The sequence below is a fragment of the Orycteropus afer genome, unplaced genomic scaffold, assembly GCF_000298275.1.
Source record: "Orycteropus afer afer isolate SDZICR_OR568_19922 unplaced genomic scaffold, OryAfe1.0 scaffold00030, whole genome shotgun sequence".
In the NCBI taxonomy this organism is placed as follows: Eukaryota; Metazoa; Chordata; class Mammalia; order Tubulidentata; family Orycteropodidae; genus Orycteropus; species Orycteropus afer.
Window position 1 is genome coordinate 8,787,332 of NW_006921617.1, and position 21,221 is coordinate 8,808,552.

At 39.1% G+C, this 21,221-nt stretch overlaps 1 protein-coding gene across 1 annotated transcript in view; it reads right to left on the reverse strand.

The window, feature by feature from the left end:
* The window catches only part of LAMA3 (laminin subunit alpha 3), a 434,613-nt gene that overhangs the window by 63,545 nt on the left and 349,847 nt on the right, over nt 1-21,221 (reverse strand). The window contains exons 43-55 of the mRNA XM_042780249.1: nt 19,866-19,916; nt 19,133-19,284; nt 14,305-14,415; nt 14,093-14,204; nt 13,707-13,874; nt 12,515-12,711; nt 9,778-9,894; nt 8,739-8,893; nt 8,273-8,414; nt 6,750-6,852; nt 2,159-2,275; nt 1,893-2,072; nt 1,050-1,192 (exon numbers count right to left, since the gene is read on the reverse strand). Coding sequence (XP_042636183.1) covers nt 1,050-1,192; nt 1,893-2,072; nt 2,159-2,275; nt 6,750-6,852; nt 8,273-8,414; nt 8,739-8,893; nt 9,778-9,894; nt 12,515-12,711; nt 13,707-13,874; nt 14,093-14,204; nt 14,305-14,415; nt 19,133-19,284; nt 19,866-19,916 — 1,748 coding nt within the window. The remainder of the gene's footprint in view (nt 1-1,049; nt 1,193-1,892; nt 2,073-2,158; nt 2,276-6,749; nt 6,853-8,272; nt 8,415-8,738; nt 8,894-9,777; nt 9,895-12,514; nt 12,712-13,706; nt 13,875-14,092; nt 14,205-14,304; nt 14,416-19,132; nt 19,285-19,865; nt 19,917-21,221) is intronic.

A 21,221-nucleotide genomic window follows, 5' to 3' on the forward strand; every position in this document is an offset into this window, starting at 1 on the left:
AAAAAAAAAAAAAAGAAGAAGGGAGGATGGCGAGACTGTATCTCATGTACTTTCTACATATTATCAGTAGTGACCAGTCCTTGAGAAGGACGTCATGCTTGGTAAAGTAGACAGTCAGCAAAAAAGAAGACAGACCCTCAACAATGAACTGACATAGTACCTGTAACAATGGGCTTAAACATAGCAACAATTGTGAGGATGGCACAGGACTGGGCAGTGTTTCATTCCGTTGTACACAGGGTCCCATGAGGAGGAACTGACTTGATGGTACCTAACAACAATATGGGTGTGAAGCAGGTGGTTTCTTCCAAACTCTGCCTGTGTTCTTTGTTTCCTGTTAAAGTTTTTTGGGAGTATTTTTCCTTTCTGGCAGAAAGTAAGGATTCTGAGGCTCAAAAGAAGTCATATGTAGCCTACGCTACAGAGCAGTGAAGCCTGACTTGGCTCTCCAAACTTCTTGCAGGAGGCTGTACTAGAACCATCAGGAAATACAAGAAGTTCATTTACATTATTTTAATACAAAATAAATTGTAAGAAAAGAGTTCAGGAATTCAAGTAAATGGTGTGAGTTTAAAATTAGGAAGGTTGATGAATCAGTGCTCCAATGATGGAAAATTGCTGTAATCCTATGTTCAGAACATTGCCCAGGTTTGTCAGAACCATTCCTCCATTCCCAATAAAGGTGGATTCTATACTTTTCAAGTTACAATAAGAAAGTAGACCTTGTGCAGTATCCTATTAGTATGTTTTGCTCACAAAACCCTCACTTGAACTTGCAATTACGATTTATTTTGCCTAAAGCAAAGTCCTTCCTCATGGTTGTGAAAACTTAGTGGGGAGGAAACCACTCCAGGTCCCTGACATACCGGTAATTTAGAGGATTAAGGTGATATGCACCTTTGAAGGATGACAGGAGGAAATCAAGATCCAAGTAATCAAAGAATAATAGCAAGAAAGACAACTGATTTTTGAGTCAATAAATGCCTTCCTTTCTTGATAAATGTGGTAACTTATCAAAGAACTAATCTTGACCATGCAGGGACACCCACCTTATTTGCAGCATCTCTGGCCTGCTGAATTAGTTCTCGGATGCGGTCTACATTATCAGAGATGTTTCCCAGTGGCAACAGCTGTTGGTTGATACTTTCAATCTTGCTCAGAAGATTGGGAAGTTTGTTGGTTAATTTCATTACTGTTGGTGAGATTAAAAAAACAGGAATTTATAACTGTGAGTTGAAAAAAGGTTATAGATGTTCTTACTAGTAGAAATTGTTAAGTGGTATGTGTGAGCCCCAGTTGTTGGACAGGATGGATCAGAATAAGGTAATATTCTTTCTAAATGTGTCATGGATTTTATTCTGCAATCTAGGTATCAAATCCTCTTTCTTAACCACTAGTAGGAAAAAAAAACAACGACTTTGTTTCTGATACTTAATATCAATCATAATTCAATACTTTGTGATTCATGGACTTCCACTTCCACTGGGTAGTGCAAACTATTAATGTGCTCAGGTGCTAACTAAAAGATTGAGGGTTCAAGTCCACCCCGAGATACCTTGGAAGAAAGACCTGGTAATCAAAACTCAGCCACTGAAAACCCTAGGTAGCAAGGTGACTCACATGGGTCATCATGAGTTACAATAGACTTGATGGCAACTGGTTTATAAGGGGTAAATCAATAGCATTGTCAGTACACTAAAAAAAAAAATCCTATTTGGTCTAATTTAACTAACAGAATACAATCACTCTTTGAATTTACTATGTAAAACTAATGTCTAATGTCTTAATTTCTGTGATCAGACTTTACCAGGAAAGAACAAAGATGGACTCAAAACCCTTAACAATGGAGTGAATAAATGGATAATACATTCTGGCCCAAGAATGCCTGATACCTGAGTTATCCGCATCAGTCAGAGCCTTGTTGAAGTCTTCACTCTGTGTGCTCCCATAAGTATCCTTAATTCTTTCTACATCAGTCTGAATGGGGCTGAGCCCATCCAGAACCTCACTTGTGATGTCATTGGCATTTTGGACCATGCTCTTAGCTCTATTGATCATACCACTGATGTCACCTATGCATACAAAAAAAAAAAAAGAGGTATACATATCTAAGATCTTCAACAAAAGAAGCAAGTATAAGGACCTTGAAGATACTGACCTCTCTGTATCCCACGAAGATCATCACGAACAGTAGTGAGGTTGGTCTCTATCTGCTCTTTCTGAACAGTTGCAATATGCAGGGTTTCCTTCAGGTTGTTGAGAGATGGACTGATTTCTAAAATAAAATAAAGCATGTGAAGACATGACTACTCTGTGAACTCTGATCCTTCATTGGTATCTGTGGCCTCTGAAATAGCCAGAGTCTGCACAGCATTGCACAGACTTGCATCTTGATCGTTATCCAAGAGATGCCTACTGTGGTGTGTCCATACCCACATCTCCAGGGCCCTCCAAGTACAGAGGCTGGAGGACCACCATACTCGTGTTGAATCAGGCTCCTTGAAAATATGTACAAAGAAAGGGAGAGGCTAAATAACTTAGGGGAGGGCTTGGCGTCTACTCTGTGCTGAGTAAGGAAGGGGATAGGTCAGTCTTATTCCGTATGGTGTTCCAGCATGTAGTGTGGTGTCTGGCACAGTTGTTATTGTGTGCCATTGAGTAGATTCCAACTCATAGAGACCCCATGTGACACAGCAGAACTGCCCCATAGGACTTTCTACACTGTAATCTTTATAGGAACAGGTCATCAAGTCTTTTCTCCCTTGGAGCAGCTAGTCAGTTCAAACCACTGACCTTTCATTAGCAGCCAAGCACTTAACCATTGTGCCACTAGGGCTCCTGTCTGGCATTGTTGTTGTTGTTGTTATGTGCCGTCGAGTCGGACCCGACTCATAGCGACCCCTCCTTGGGTTTCCAAGGCAGTATCACTACGGAAGTAGATTGACCCATCTTCCTTCCAAGGAGTGGCTGGTGGGTTTGAACCTCCAGCCTTCTGGTTAGCAGTCAAGTGTCTTAGCCACTATGCTACGAGAGCTCCTCTGTCTGGCATTAGTAGGGTTGAATATTAGTGCATATTTGTTGAATGAATGAAGGCATGAAATAGTGAATGAACAAATGAATAAACAATGCAGAAAGGATGCCTCTTCAGTGAGAATACAAGAAAAGAGAGAGGCTCATCCACATATAAAGCAGGCATTATTGATTTCTGTTCATTTCCAAATTGATGCAGACATTCAATGAAGGAAAGGCCCTAGCACACATTCCTAGCTGATCATATTGCCACCTTCTGGTCATGAAAAATGGCAGCAAATGCTGTAAGTCCATATTTGTGATAAATTATTTAAGTTATGGCCTAAATTGTGGTTTAAATAACAAAGTTAGCATCCTAACTCTGTTTCTGGGTGGTGCAAATGGTTAATGGACCCAGCTACTAACCAAAAGTTTGGAGGTTTGAGTCTACCCAGCGGTACTTTGGAAGAAAATCTTGGCAATCTACTTCCAGAAAATCGGCCATTGAAAACTCTATGCCCTGGTAAGATGGAGGAATTGGCAGACAAGTGACACAGGCCCTCTTCAACAAAGAAAACAAAATCCAATTGACAGAGATACAGAAAATAATTCTGGAACCCTAAGCTTTGAAAGGAACTATGCAGAAATGGATTAGGTACCAACTAGTGGAAAAACCTGAATGAAAACAGTGAGTATGGAGATGGTTAGAGCTGCAGATTGTCAGCTACTCTGATGGGACCAACAGCCAGAATATTTCCAAGTGGTGTTGGGGCCTGAGAATTGACCTAAAGATCAACCCTGGTCACCAAAGGCTACAGGGATGACTGTGCTGGTGGCCTATGACTAGGAAGGGTAATAGCAAGGAGGGAGACAACCTGAGCTGTTGACTTTCTGCTGTCTGGAGGGTGCAGCCATTATTTGGTTGTTTACACATGGCAGCCACTTTGGATATTTAAAGTGACTGAGGGTGCAGCCATTTTGAATGTTTACAAGCGATGGCCATTTTGGATATTTAAAGTGACTGAGGGTGTAGCCATTTTGAATCTTTACAAGTGGCAACCATTTTGGATTTTAAGGTAATAGCATTCTCATTTGGATTCCAGGGACCTAAGACTAGGCTCTGTTTACCAAGGTCAGCAGGGACATACGAGAGGCAGACAACAGGAAAGGAGACAGTTGGTGAGTGTATAAGTGCTGTCAACTAGCAAATAGAGGAGCACAGTACCCTGCTTATGTAAATAACATACAAACAAAACAGAAAATGAAAATCGTGGGAAAGTTACTCCAACATACAATCACCAATTACATATAAACACAAAAACGTCACAATGCCTCGGAAACAACAGAGCATCACAGTCCACACAAAGAAGCAAGATAAAGCAGGAGAAACAAGGGACCAGGATACAGACCCAAAACACATCCTGGAGGAAGATGCAGCATTGGAACTCCCTGATAAGGAATTAAAAAGAACTATATTTAGGTATCTTCAACAAATTGAGAGACAGATCAACGAAAACACAGAGAAAACCCTAGAACAATTGTGAAAGACAATATAAGAAAAAATGACAAAATAAATGAAAAATTAGAAATGATACAAAATATACAGATAGAAATCCAGAAGATTAATACAAAAATTTCAGAAATAGATAAGACATTGAATGGGCAAAAGAGCAGAATTGAATCAATGAAAGGCAGAATTAGGGAGAATGAAGGCAAATACCTGAACACTTCTATGGAAAGGGATCAATCAGAAAAAAGATCAAAACAAAATGAAGAAAGCCTAAGGTTCATGTGGGATACCATCAAAAGGAACAACCGACTTGTAATCAGAATTCCAGAACAGGAAGGGACAAATAAAACCACAAAGAAAACTGTTGAAGATTTGTTGGAAAAGAATTTTCCTGGTATGATGAAAGATAAGAATATATCCATTCAGGAAGTCCAACGAACCCCAAACAGGATAGACCCCAAAAGAAAATCACCCAGACAAATCATTATCAAACTTACCAAAACCAAAGACAAAGAATCATGAGAGCAGCACGGGAAAAACAAAAAGTTACCTACAAGGGGCAACCAATAAGATTAAGCTCGGATTTCTCAACAGAAACCATGCAGGCTAGAAGACAATGGAATGGTATATATAAAACCCTGAAAGAGAAAAATTTCCAACCAAGAATTATGTACCTAGCAAAATTGTCCCTCAAATATGATGGTGAAATTAGGACATTTCCAGATAAGCAGAAATTAAGGGAATTTGTTAAAACCAGACCAACCTTACAAGAGATGCTAAAGGGAATCCTTTGGACAGAGAAGCAACAACAGCCCACAACAGCTCACCATTAACACACATGATGGTGTAATCCAGAAACCAACCCAGCTATGGAAGTATCCAAAGTAAATAAGCCTACAAGATTGTAAACGGAACCAGAGACATCAATTGACAAATGAGGACACAAACCAAAAAGAGTGAAAAAACTGTGTCATTACAGAACTTCTAGATGGGAAATCAAGACAACTACAAGATAGAATGGACTGTTATAAACTTGGGAAGAAAACTATAAATCACAGGGTAACCTCAAAGAAAAATGATAAACCTTCACATCAAAAAAGAAGACCAGCATAAATATTTAGCAAATACTAAAACAATAGCAACGAAGTAAGTGATAACATGATTCATAAACAAAATGAACTCAGCATAGAAAATTATATGGAACAAAGAAATCAACACCATGAAAAAGCACATAACAAAAATGACAGCAACAAATTCATATTTGCTGATAATTACATATCTGGCAAGGGACTTATCCCTAAGATTTATAGCAGAAGAGTGGATGACCAAACTATGGTACATACACATAATGCAATGCTTTGCAGCACTAAAGAATAATGTAGAGTCTGCAAAACACCACATAATATGGATGAACTTGGAGGGCATTATGCTGAGTGAAATAAGTCAATCACAGAAGGACAAATACAGTATTAGTTCGTTGTTGTAGAAGGTCAAAAAACAAATACAACCATTGCCATGGAGTCAGAGCTGACCCATAGCGACCTCTCCTTGGGTTTCCGAGGCGGTATCACCATGGAAGCAGATTGCCCAACCTTCCTTCTGAGGAGTGGCTGGTGGGTTTCAACCTCCAGCCTTCTGGTTAGTAGTTAAGTGCCTTAGGCACTATGCTACCAGAGCTCCTCAGTTCTCTTTAAGACAACTTAATTTTAAAATTTAAAAGCTTAAGCTTTATTAAGTAAAATATATGAAAATTTTCCAATAATAAAAATTAATGTTTTAAAAATTCTCATGCTTCACAGAGATAATGATTTTTAGTTGCTAAGATTTTGGGGCTTGGGAAATTTTGAAGTTGTTGTTCTAAAATGAAACAAATCTAATGATCTTGGCCTTAAATAGGAATACAGCATCACACATGTCCCAGTGTTGTATGGGTGCTCAAAGCCAGGGTCATACGTGGAGTAAATTAAAATAGCTTCATCATGGCCAAATCAAAACAGACCTATCGTTCTCAAGATTAAGTTATACATGTAAGATTCCAGCTAATTTAGTATATGTTGAATGAGGGATATTTAGAATGTTAAGTGGAAATATCAAATCTATAAAATAAAACATGGATTTAAAAAGTATCCATCTGTCTTGACACTGGGATTCAAAAAGAGCATTGTTTCTAGAGCTGTCCCTCCTTGTCCCCTAGGTCATTGTCAAGCTCCCCCCCACCCTACCTTCATACCTTGCTGTAACTTTGTCCGTGTTATCTTGGCTTCCTTTAGTAGTTTATCACTGTTGGAACTCAGGGTTTTGGCTTTCCCAGGAAGATTTTCCTTTATTACTGTCTGAAAGCAAGGCATTTATCAATCTTAAACATATAGAATATTTTAGGAAATACGGAGTAAGATTTTTCATCCCATCCTAGGTTAGAAAAAGACTGTTCCCTAAGATACAATTAGAGCTCTAGGCAGACATATTTGGCTTGGAGAGGTGGCCCCATCTCTGGTGAGTAATGCTGGCAAACTATGTGACACCTTCATGATCAGTTTTCATTTTGAAGTACTTCCTTGTTTAAAGTCACTGATTTCTGGCCACTGGCCAGGACCGTGTTCAGATCAGAAAAGCAGCCAATAATCTGTCCTCTTTCAGAGCATCCAGAAAAGGGGACTGCCTGGCCTATCTTGGTCATAATGGGCTGGAGCTTCATAACTTCTGCAACCATAAGTCCTGCCTACTCCCTAACTTATACTCCACCTTATATGACTTAAATCTGTCTCTTCTTACCAGCCTCAGTTGCTCACTGGTACTTGTACAAGATCCCCTACAATAACAAAGAAAGAACTTAGGTGCTTTCAGGCTTTTAAGATAAAAGTCTTCAGTTTCCGCCTCCCAACTCTTTGATAGTTAGCATTTTTGTTTTTTATATTCAAATATACAAATAGTATAAGGTACATAAAAGATGTCAAAGGACTTAACAGATGTGGCCAGGTACAAGACCAAATGTGAGAATATATTTATCAGATTGTTTACAAAAATTTCTCTCTTTTGGTAAAATTAATACATAAAAAAAAAAAAAAAAAACCTACTGCCATTGAGTCAATTCCAACTCACAGCAACCCCCGCAGGGTTTCCAAGGCTGTAAATCTTTACAGAAGTAGATTACTCCATCTTCTACCTCTGGAGCAACTGGTGGTTTCAAACCACTGACCTTCTGGTTAGCAGAAAAATGCCTTACCCACTACACCATCAGAGTGCCTTATTAATATTGAGTCACAGTATAAAAGTATACCTGATAGAAACAGAATATTATATTTATTTTGGTTTAATATTGATCATCAGTGTTATTTCTGGCTGGTTTCACAAAACAGCCTTTTAAACTGTGCTATGCACATCAAAGAAAGTCCTTGAGTAGTGCAAATAGTTAAGCGCTCCACTACTAGCCAAAAAGTTGGTGATTCAAACCCATCCAGAGATGCTTTGAAAAAGTCTCACTGACCTGCTTCCAAAGGTCACAGCCTTGAAAACCTTAGGGAGTAGTTCCACTGTTGATACACATGGGGTCATCATGAATTGAAAGTGACTCGACAGCAACCAACAACATATCTCAAATAGCCAAGTAAATACAGAAATGACCCATACCTAGTGCAAGTTCAATTCCATTCTATACAACAAAGTCTGATAAAAAAAAATGCATTTTTATATTCCTCAGTACACACTGAAAAAAGATAAGAAAATGTGCCATCTTCCAGGAATTCAGGGGCCCACCTGGAGAGCAGACTCGGATGCACTCATGGCCTTGTTGGCTGCGTCCTCAGCTGCTTTGATGGCATTGATGATGTTCTCATAGGCGGTAGCAGCATCCACTGCACAGCGCACTAGCTCATCCCCGCTGGTGTTTCTCTTGATCCTGGAAGATGGTATGGGTTAAGTCCTCCAGCAGCCTGCCCCTGCCTTCTTCAGCCCAGACCACCTAAGTCTTCTCGTTTTGGCAAACTGAGACCTGAGGTGGTGAACTGAGCAGTTCTGCCTGCCCCAATGGACACAGCTGAAATGAGCTCTCTTGCTGCTGGTCTGATTTTGACTGGTGTCCTGATTCCTATGGTGGGCTCAGCCTTGCTCCCCCATCCCTCCACCCTGTACTGGAGACCCAGCTAGCAAAAGGGAGGGATTTCACACATGGCTCAGGACAATGCCAGGTACAAGCAGCCCATCCCTGTGGCCATCTACTCACTCTTCCAGTTGCTTTGCCAGCTCCTGTAAAGACTGTGCGTGCTTCTCTGCCTCCACCACCAGCGATTCTTTACTGGCAGATCGCGAAAGTTCTGCCACTTTGTCACTTAATTCTTTTCTTGCTCCATTTAAATTGGCAGTTAATTTTTCATATTTCTGTTGTTTCCCCCAAGTAAACCAAGACAGTATAAATTTAAGAAAAGACTATGTATACAATCTTCTTAAACACTGTCATAGATGACATATTTCCAGGAGACAGCAAAGAGAAATTATGCTTTTTAAGCCCATTTACCAGACCAATTAATCCTTGGTTGCTTCTGATAAAAACCAAAACCAAACTCAATGCCATTGAGTCGATTCCAACTCATAGTGACCCCCTTTGGGTTTCCAAGGTGGTAAATCTTTATGAAAGTAGATTTCCCACTCCTCCTCCCATGGAGTGGCTGGTGGGTTTGAACCACCAACCTTCTGGTTAGCAGTCAAGTGCCTTAGGCACTATGCCACCAGAGCTCCTTGGTTGCTTCTGATAGTGACATTCAAAATGCTCCCTCAAGTCTTAGAGGCATTCTGAACAATTTCTTGATGGTAGGTACCCACTTTGATAAGTTTTGCAGACACACACTATTATCATTAAAGTTGTACTAAATCAAAGCACCTTTTTTTCTGATTTAGAAATAAACATTATAAATGATACTTTCAAAACTTGCCCATTGAACTGCTAAGAAATTTTGTAAATCTTTTAGCAGTCCTCAATGTCTTCTGTTAACAAAGACATGCCTGATATTTTTGAAATAGCATCATGATTTTTTGTTATTGTAAAAGTAGAATTTTCTTATTGCAGACAAATTAGAGAAGACAGCTAGACATAAAGAAAATAGCTCATTTCACACCCCTCCTCTAAGCGAGAACCACTATTAGCATTTTGGTCTATTTCCTTCCACTTAAGAGATGTAGGGTTAAAAAAAAGAAAAGAGAGGTCAGCCCATATCATAGCTTCACTGTAATATAACTGAAATGTGTCTTCCAAGTGTCTTGTCTACCTCCTGGCTTTCCTCCATCAGCTGCAGTTTGATGTTGGTTTGCTGCAAGGAAGCACCTGCCGTGGTGAGAGACTTGGTGAGATCATTCTGTAGGGAATTTATTTCTTTAACTTGTCTCTGGAGGGAATACAAAGAATATGTATTTGAGTTGCATGATACACTATCAAGAGACACAGACACATTTATCGACCAGAAGCATATTAATTATTTTACAGCTAGAATGTTTTCATGAATGTGCTCACTTAAAGATGGTCGACAAAACCCACCACTATCGAGTTGATTCCAACTCAAGTGACCCTATAGGACAGAGTAGAACTGCCCCACAGGGTTTCCAAGCTGTAAATCTTTACAGAAGCAGATTGCCTCATCTTTCATATGCAGTGTAGCTCGTGGGTTTGAACTGCCAACCTTCTGGTTAGCAATCAAATGCTTTAACCACAACACCACCAACCAAACCAAACCCAATGCCATCAAATCAATTCCAACTCATAGAGAATCTCATAGGGTTTCCAAGGCTGTAAATCTTTATGAAAGTAGATTGTCTCATCTTCCTCCCACAGAGAAGCTGGTGGGTTTGAATCACCCACCTTCCGGTTAGCAGCCAAATGCCTTACCCACTGTGCCACCAGACTCTTACTACACCAACAGAGCTCCTTAGAGGTTGTCTACATAACCACAAAGTGATGGGAAATCTGTTGTCTTTGCAGTGTAGGAGTGTTGCCATTGTTTGCTTAAACTATATGCCAACAAAACCACCATTACTGTTGGTGGTGTCTAAACTCGAGCTCAACTTGGCCAATGATGTGAATATATTTTCTAGCTTTAGTTTATGAAATAGAATGAGGAAATTTAACTAACTATACTAGCACCAACCTTCAGTACATGCTACGTGTCAATTTTAATGAGGCCCTGTTGATAACTTCAATGAGAGAAGATAAAGGATCTGAGTGATAATGCTAGGCTAGAAGGCTGCCAAAGTTCAAGGAGTCATAAAATTGGGTCCTGCTCCCTTTCCTTGGTATAACCAGTGACTTCTAGAAGCCTAATGAAGGTGTCCCTACCTAATGAAGGTTTGGGAGGTAAGCATACAGTCATCTGCTAAGATCTTCTTTATTTTATTTTACCAAATTATTCCTTATTGGGGTCAGTCCTATGTTATTCTATTTTGTTTTACTGTCATTTCCTGTTGTTATTGTTATTAGGTGTCATCAGGTTGGTTCTGACTCATGGCAACAGAGCAGAACTGTCCCATAGGGTTTTCTAGGCTATACTCTTTTTATTTTGTTATTAAAATTTTTTAAATTGTAATTTTGGTGGGGAGCTCTGGTAGCATAGTGCCTAAGGCACTTGATGGCTAACCAGAAGGCTGGCAGTTCAAACACACCAGGCACTCCTTGGAAGGTTGGGCAATCTACTTCTATAGTGATACTGCCTCGGAAACCTAAGGAGGGGTCGCTATGAGTCGAGTCTGACTTGATGGCACAAAACAACAACAACAATGTTGTTTGGCTTAAAGTTGAGCCATAGGGGTGGGTTCAGTTCCAGGCTTGAAAAGTGACTAAGGGCCATAGTCTTTGGCTGCAGTCTTTATGGGGACATATCACTGGGTCTTTCTTGTCAGGAGCTATTAGATGGGTTCCAACCACTAACCTTTCAGTCAGCAACCAAGTGCTGAACCATTTGTGTTACCAGGGCACCTTCTGTCATTTCCTAACCCCTCACAATTTTTGTTGTTCTAGCATATGAGGTTCACCATTAAAAATACATGCTACAGAATCCCAGCTCCAAATTCTGTCTTGAGGCTTCTGTATACAACCTGTACTTTAATTTGTCTCCTATAAAGTGGGTAATGGTTTACAATGAATTTACTTGTGATTATGATAATGATGTTTACACATTTGACACATAAGCTAAGTTATTTAAATATACATAACATACACTTTTTGTTAATTATGATTAGTTTAATTTTTCATCGACTTGGCTACATTAGTCTGCTAATACTCTGAGCTAGGGGTTAGGGGAAAGCATGTTTCTCTGTGGTTTAAGTCCAGAATCCTTATCAGTAGATGAGGAATAGAAACAACTTTGCTTTTACATTTAGTGTCTCATTCTGTTGGATCACTATATTTTTCCCCACAGATAACATGCCCACATAAATAATATGCCCATGCATATAACGTGCAGAGCACACACAGAAAACTACTGCAAGATGGGGCTACGTGGTTTGCAAAAATGGTAAAGTATAAGGGTTATTCATGTAAAAATGTGGTAGTGTCAAGTGATGTCACCATCCATCTGTGAGAGGCAGCTTGCGCGTGGCTAGGATGCTGAACAGGTTTCAGTGAAACTCCCAGACCAAGACAGACTGGTAAGAAAGGCCCAAAAATCAGCCAATGAAAACTCTATGGATGACAACATGAGCCAATGAAAACTCTATGGATGACAACATGAGCCAATGAAAACTCTATGGATGACAACATGAGCCAATGAAAACTCTATGGATGACAACAGTCTTACCCACAACCCATCATGAAGATGATGCAGGTCAGGCAGCACTTCTGCTGTCCATGCGATCACCAAGAGCTGGGGACTGACTCAAAACAGTTAACAACAACAACAACAACAACTATAACCATGTGTACCACCAGGGGCCCTGGTGATGCTAAGTCAAAATAAAGTGGCTTGCTGCCTCACTCTTATCATTAATGAAGCATATGGACTTGAATTGTAAACTCACCTTGATGGCTTCCAAAGATCTCTCATTGTCTTGGTTGAGGCCAGTGGCCTGCTTTGCTTGGGCAGCTGCCTCCTGTAGTGCCCCACGAAGATCACTGACTTTGGCTTCGTATTCATTTAAAGAATCCTGTATACTCCTGACAAGTCCACTGTTTTCCACCTGGTTGTTTTCCAGCCAGGTCTTTATCCGTGTCAGCACTGCAACACACCATTTTATGTGTTCCATTTAAGAGACGAATATATTGAAGCTAATTTATAGACTGTAGAGGGAGAATTCAGTCACTACTAGTTTCATGGGTTTCCTTGAACTTGTGAGGGAATGGGAAGGGAAACGAATGTTTACCCAGCACCTGTGTGTGTGTTGTAGACCCTGCCTTGCTGAACACTCATTTAACCCTATCAAGGTAGTAATTAACATCCTCGTGTGCCCCATAAGGAAATGGAGGCCGAGAAAAATTAGGTGATCTACCCAAAGGGATATGACTGGTCAGGTTTGGGAATTAAATGAGATCTGCCAGAGTATAAAAAACATGCTCCTTCCACTACTAATTTTCTCTTCTTATAACTAAAAGCCAAGATCAATATTAAATATAAATAATAAAAAGGTTAAAAGAAAACTGATTCTATCTGTATAATCATCACTGATCTATCGTTTTACTGGAAAGTAAGTATCAGTATTTGAAAAAAATAGGCACCAAACTCCTATTTTTCAAAACTCTGAGCTAATGGGGCATTTTTCTTGTCAAAACCGTTCAATATAGTCAATTTCTAGTATATCCATTTTTTGTTTTTGTAATAATAGTGGTAATACCAGTTTTTGATTTAAAAATCCAATGCTTAAAAAAGATATAATGAGAAAGTTGGGAAGAGTTGAAAGAAAGTTAAAACAATGAACATGCAGTTAAAAAGGAAAATTAGGTATCAAAAGCCAACTTTTAAGAGAAGCAGCACTTTTTTTGGTTGATAGTAAGATATTATATTCTATGACCTTTTGATAACTTAGATAAAGGACTCTTGGTCTTCTGCGAGGATATCTTTTTTCACTAGACCCCAGTATATATATTACTGTGATACTATAGTAGCTATCTACAGGGACGTGAGGCCTTCCACCTGTAATGGGGAATTCTACTTTGCATATCGTATTTCAGTCTCCTTAGAACAAAATGGATGTAAGACTCTGGGAAAGTCCTTACGGAGTTGAGCCTCCCTTCTTTCAGTTTCAGCTTCTCTCAAATTCTTTCCAAAGTTTCGGTTCCGCATTTCCCTCATCATGCGTTCTGCTTCCGCCAACTCTCTGGAAAAATCTCCGGAAGGCAGGTTGTTTATTTCTCCACCTGTCCCAGACATCTGCTTCAAAAGAACTAGAAAACGTTGAACAGTTTATTAAACTAGGAAATCCGGGCTCCAGCTCACTACAGGAAAAAAAAAAGTTAGAGACCCTTATAGAGGGTTCGCATTACTTATTTAGTCTCAACACAGAACCTTTCTTTCTCACAATATTGAACTCTTAAAAGGAAATTTTCAGTATACAACAAAGGCCATGTATTGAAAAGTACTAATTGGACTGAGTAGTTCTTACTGTGCACATTCCTGATGATGTTTTTAATCTTTGTGTCCAGCTCTTTTGCACTTTGGGCTGTCCGATCAACATTGTTATATAATGTCTGTGCTTTTCTGGAGTTACTTTGAACCTGCATAAGAAATAAACTTATCAGCAACAATTCAGTTTACAGGGAAAAAGTAATAAATGTTTTGGAAAACAGATTTAAGATAATCGACCTAACATATTACCTTTTCTTGCAGAGTGTCAAATTCACGATTCAAATTACTCAGTTCTTCTTCCAGGCCACCCACTTTTGATCCATGATTTGAAATGGCAGAACGGTAGTTGAGCAACTGATTCTGAATAAAATACAAAGTTAATATCACTTTTGAATAGAAATTATAAGTCCCAACAGTACTATAAAACCTGATAATAATATGAGATGATCCATTTAGTAAGACCAGTGTTAAATAAAAAATTTTTAAAAGTGGTTCTTTGACATAGGCTACGTGAAGAATCATATAGCAAAGGTTGTGAGGCTGGCACAGGACTGGGCAGTGTTCTCTTCTGTTGCACACAGGGTTGCTACGAACTGGAGATGACTTGACAGCACCTAACAACAACAACACATGAAGAATTTACTTTCCAATGTAAATTGTGGTATGGCTCTAAAATAAAGCAAATTTTTAAAAATTGAAGAAACAAGAGATAGTTTTAGTGACCGAACTTTATAGAAATGAGGGTGATACTACTTAACTGAAGTATTAATTTCCAGATTCTATAATCTCAGTTTTTTTTTTTTTTTTTAAAAACAAAACAAAACCTTGTATTTAATAATACTGAAAGCAGTGAGAATGGCTCCTTTATTGAAGGGACCAATACATTCAAAGAATTTTAGAACTTGAGGGGAGCTCAAAAAAACTACACTCACTGCCATCGAGTTGATTCCAACTCATTGCAATGACCCCCTTTGGGTTTCTAAGGTGGTAAATCTTTACAGAAGTAGATTGCCTAGTCTCCCTTCTGTGGAGTGGCTGGTGGTTCTGAACAGCCAACCTTCTGGTTAGCACTCAAATGCTGTAGGCCCTATGCCACCAGAGCTCCTTTGTGCAGAGCTCAAAGCTTATTTAACTGAATAGCCTCATTCTACAAATGAGACAACAGAAGCCGAAAGAAGTTGAGGTACTTGTCTATGGTCAAATGTTGATCAGTGATTGATTTAGGACCAAAATCCAGGTCCCCTGTCCAAATGCCTCTTTACTTTTGGAAAGTGACTTTGCACTACCTAATATCTACAGTAATTATTGTTTTGATTTATTGGAAAAATGCATTATTACTTTGAGAAATTTACAAGGAAAAGCAGTACTACTACTTAGGTTCATATTTCAGAGCCAGTGTTGAGTAAAGGAACATAGGCTTTACAGATAAAAAGATTTATGTCTAAACTCTTGGTATACCACTTACGGGCTGAACCTTCCTGAAGCTTAACTCTTTCATCAATAAACTGCAGATTATAGTATTAAGCTAAAGTTGTTTCTGATGATTAATGAGCTAATATGAAATGTTATGTAAACAGGAGCATTGAAAAATGTTAGTTCTCACAAGATGTCCAAAAGAAATGTTGAAGTACTAACCCCTGTAACTGTGAATGTGGCCTCATTTGGGAAAAGAGCGTCTTCCTTTGAAGCTGGTAGAGTGGGCCCTAATCCTAATACCTTCTGAATAGTGTTTTATAAAAGGGAAGAATAGATTATGAAACAGGGACACATCCACAGGGGATAACAGAATGTGAGGATCCCTCTATAAGCCAAGAAACCACCAATAAACACCCGGGGCAAGAAAAGTTGGAGAAGAATAGGAAAGATTTCTCCCTGGAGCCTGCAAAGAAAGAACAGCCCTGCCACCACCCTGAATTCAAACTTCTAATCTCCAAAACTGTGAGAAAATAAACTTTTGTTCTTGAAAGCCAAAAACAAAAACAAGAGTTAGCTCTCTTTTCATACTTTTTGCTACTGAATATTCACAGTGTGTATGTATTATGGCAAAATGTTATTTTTATTTTTATTCTACTATGGGAAACCTGAGGCTTACCATTATGTGGAACAGTGGGTAAACCACAGTCTTCAGAATTTGATCTTGGTTCTAATTCTTCTAGAACTGCCATACACTAGCTGTACAATTTTGGACAAGTTATCTAGCTTCTCCATGCCTTTTAAATGAAAATAACATATTTTCCTCATAGGGATATTGTGAGGTTTAAGTTGAACACTTAGCACAGCGCAAGGCATGTAGTAGGAGTACAAAAATGTTAGTTCCCTTCCCTTCTTTGAAGACAAAACCAAAACCAAACCAAACTCACTGCCATGGAGTCAGATCTGACTCATAGTGACCCCTGCTTGGGTTTCTGAGGCAATATCACTACAGAAGTAGATTGCCCAACCTTCCTTCCGAGGAGTGGCTGGTGGGTTTGAACTGCCAGCCATCTGGTTAGCAGTCAAATGCCTTAGGCACTATGCCACCAGAGTTCACAAGACATGCAGGGTTAAATTGATGAAAATAAAATAACTAAAGTGGCTTCTTCATCTCTTAAAAGATAAAGGCTTCTTTTTTTTTTTTTTTTCCTCTCTCTTCTTTATATTAAGCCTGTAAATTATAGACTAAAATTACCCTGATGGGATGGACCAAACCAAAGCAAACCCACTGCTATGAAGTTGATTACAACTCGTAGCAACCCTACAGGGCAGAGCAGAACTGCCCCACAGGGTTTCCAAGGCTGTAAATCTTTATAGAAGCAGACTGCCTCCTCTTTCTCCCACAGAATAGCTGGTGGGTTTGAACCACTGACCTTTTGGTTAGCAGCCAAATGCTTTAACTACCGCACACCAGAGGTCCTAATGGAATGGAAGAGAGTCATTTTTCTAGAATCATTGTTTTGCTACGTCTATTCACCTATAGCCACTAACAGGTTTTGAATTAAGCTGTTATCCCAAAAGCACCATTAAACATTTCCGAAAGCCTTTTTCACTGTGTCTAGTCTAAGGCTTATCTACTGAAATCTTTTACTTTAATGAGTGTATATTTTCGTTTCTTTCACTTTTAATTGGCTATTTTCATATATACCTATTCTTGTTTGATTCCTGGTGGGCTGTTTTGTTTGTTTTTGGTATTTCCTAATTTATCGTTAGGAGCTCTGGTAGCGTAGTGCCTAAGGCACTTGACTGCTGACCAAAAGGCTGGTGGTTCAAACCCACCAGCCACTCCTCAGAAGGAAGGTTGGGCAATCTACTTCCATAAGGATACTGCCTCGGAAACCCAAGGAGGGGTCGCTATGAGTTGGGTCTGACTCGACGGCACATAACAACAACAACAACAACAACAATTTATTGTTCCTTCTATTGGATGTTATTCATCACAGAAATCTTCAGATTTTCCTACCACTTTGATTTTGTCTAAAGTGAACTGATCTCTTGATTGTTGCTTCTGTTGGATATCTTCTTATTGTTATTTGTCTATTAAAATACTTGTAGTTTTATTCTGAGTCAGAAGTTTCTGCTCTCCGTGTGCTCTGTATAGTCATCCTCCAACCCCAAGTCCTTCAGTTCAGGAACAGGTCTTACATTGGCAACTTAGCATTCATATACTATGTTGATGTTGAGGATATCACAGATCTAGGCTATGACTGCTTCCTCTAGCTTTTCTGAGTTTTCATATAGTCATTGCCCAACAGTGAACAGTGGTCAGTTTCAGAGTTGGCTTTTCAGCTTCCATTCATGATAGAGGAGACTCTGTTTCCCTTAGGGAACCTGATTCTGGCCACTTGGGGGCACTTTAGTCCCTATTACTTCTCAGGATGCCTTCATGGCCACCTTGTTTCCTAGTGTACACGGGATATTCACCAAAATAAACCATACATGGGGAAAGAAAACAAATCTCAATCCATTTTAAAGAACTGAAATCATATAAAGTATATTTTCTAACCACATTGGAGTTAAATTAGAGATCAGTAATAGAAAGATATTTGGGAAATCTCCAATTTGTAAATTAAACAACACACTTGTAAATAACTCATGGGTCAAAGATACATTCCAAGGGAAATTGGAAAATATTTTTAACTGAATGAAAATGAAAACAGAACATTTCAAAATTTGTGGAACCAACAAGGTATTTACCCTCACTTACAAAGCTAATGCAGTGCTTAGGGTCAACTTCATAACATTAAATTACTTATCTTAGAAAACAGTAAAGGTTTTGAATCAATAAAATAGGCTTTTGTCTTAAGAAACTAGAAAACAAAAAGCAAATCAAAACCAAAGAAAGCAGAATAGAGAAAAAATAAGAGTAAGAACAGAAATCAATGGAATTGAAAACAGAAAAGCAATGAAGAAAATCAATGAAACCAAAAGTTCTTGGCCAGAATTTTCAAGAAAAAAAAAAAAAAAAGAGAGAAGGCACAAATTATCAATATCAGGAATTAAACAAGAGGGCATCACTACAGATCCTACAGATGTTAAAAGGATAATAAGGCAACAATATGAACAATTAATGTCAAAACATTTGACAATTTAGATGAATTGAACAAATTATCTGAAAGACACAAACCACAAAATATCATTCAAAGGGGAAAAAAAAGGTAAACCAGTCATCTATCTAATTTTTAAAATTGTAATTCGCAGGTTTTGGGAAAAAAAAAAAAAATCAAGACAAAACAAAAACCTTTAAACAAAGAAAATCCCAAACCTAAATGGTTTCACTGAAAAAGCCTATCCACTATTTCACTAAAAATTAATACCAACTCTACAAAAACCTGTTGTTGAGAGCCTTTTCTGTGTGAAAGATACTAAGCTAAGGGCTCTCTGAGAAAAATTGGCCCAGAAGCGATCAGTAAGTAAAGACGGTTTACTTAGAAGCGTGAATTTAGTAATCTCTGCTAGTGAAAACTAATCTGCATTTGGATCAGAAGGAGAAAGCCCAACCTCTCTCCCTCTTCCCTGTTTGAGGAGTAGTCATCCAGGCAGCATGTCTTCTTGAAGCACATCCTCTGGGCCAAGTACCAAGCTGAACCCACAGGGTACTTACCCTCAGGTCCTTGGTCTGGGTCTCCAGGTGCCTCATCTGCTCCAGAGCCCCAGCACTGGCACTCATGCTCTGTAGCTGTGACTTGAGCAGGCGGAGCTCATCGCCCATCGTGGCCAGGTCATTCAGGAGCGTCATCACACAGCTGTCACAATCTGTAGGGGCCACAATCAAAGGCAAATGTGCTGCAGGCTGGAGCCACAAGAATGCAAACAGAGCACAAGGGCTGTACAGACTAGCTGATACGCACAGAGATAATCACAGGCAAAAATCACTATCCTACAGAATCGGAAAGAGGAGATCCCTAGACAGGGAGCATTTTTATAAGAAATGGTGATTCTATGCAACTCATTGCTTATATTGTATGTGGGGAACATTTAATAATAAATAGCTTTTATTTAGTACTTGCTATTTACCAAGCATTGTGATACAAAATTCACACGCATTTTCCCAATAACCCTCTGAAGTAAGTATAGTTATATCCATTGCACAGATTATAAAACTGAGGCTTGGAGAAGTAAGGTCACTTGCTCAAAGTCATACATCTAGTAGTTGACAGAAGCTGGATTTTGACCCTTACCCTATCTGACCCACACCTGACCCATAAACATACTTCTTCCCATTTCCTGCCACCACTGCTTTCTCAGCCTGGGAACTGCCTGTCTCTTCAGATTGCTCATGTATTTTAAACTAAAGCCCATGGCTTGGAAAGGAGAGGGGGGCTTTCTTTCCTCACCATCACATGCTTCTCCAGGCTCACCATCTTTGGGTTCTTGGTTTATACAGTCTGAAATCAGAAAATAACCAAAGAAGGTATTGTTATTAAACTTATTCTTCACCTAGTTTATAGCATCATTTTCAGAAAAGCTGGTCTGGGGAAATTTTGCTCACAGATCTATCCAACATCCCTGACTCTTCCCTTTCCTCCCTTCCCTATGCCATTGCTCAGGCACCTGTCTCACCTCCCAGCAGGCTTGCTGCAGGAATTTCATTTCTGGATTCCTGATGATAATTCTGCTTTATTATGTATTTATTTTCTTCTCTCTAAAAGACTCATCACTATAAAAGGTCATCTTCCTAAGGAATCAGTCTGATTATTTAAATTTTCCCTCTAGAACTAGATAGTGGCTTCTAGATACCATTCTTATCAAATTAAAACTTCCTAATAGTTAGTGGAGGAGCCCTGGTAGCACAGTGAGTAAGCACTCGTCTGCTAACTGAAATACTGGCATTTCATACCTATCAGCCATTCTGTGGCAGAAAGAGGTGGCAGTCTGTTTCCGTAAAGACTGTAGCCTTGGAAACCCTATGTGTTCAGTTAAATTCTGTTCTGAACAGTTGCTGTGAGTTGGTATTGACTCGACAGCAATGGGTTTAATACTGTTAAAGCTTCTATTCTTTTGACACCCTCCTGTACAACTGTTAAAGTTTCTTCCAGTGTTCTTCAAGAACATTCACCAAACATTCCTGGGGCGCCTTTGAGCATCCAGTGTATCCCATGGCCTTGTGTCAGGTCTAGGAGATACTAAGATACTAAGACAAAAATCCCTGCCACCCTGTAGTTTAACACCATGGGGGAGGCAGACAAATTACAAGTCGGTGTGACAGATTCTGTGACAAAACACGTACATGATGTTAGTGGAACTAGATGGTCAGCTGCTGCACATGGCAATTGAATTGTGAGGTTCTCAGCTACAGTCAGAAAAGCCTACCAGTCATCCATGGGCATTCCTTACTCTTCATTTCTACACTTTTTTTCCGTGCTATTCTTTTATTTTTTTAACAGAAATATCCTTCAATTTCCCTTTGAAAAATAATTTCATCACAGCAGCACTCTAAGCTTGACCCCTCCTTTAAAATTTCCTAGACATGCCATAAAGATGCTTTCACTCTTGTTCTCAGTAACCAGTAATAGTCCACATTTTTGTGTAAATGCATATATTTTAAACCACATTTACTTTTAATTGTAAAAAATAGGTGAATTATAGCAAATTTGGAAAAAATCAGAAAAATAAGGTAAAAACATTACTATTGATCCTACCATTCCAAGACAAACACTATTTCCTTTATATATAGGCATGTTGTTGTTGTT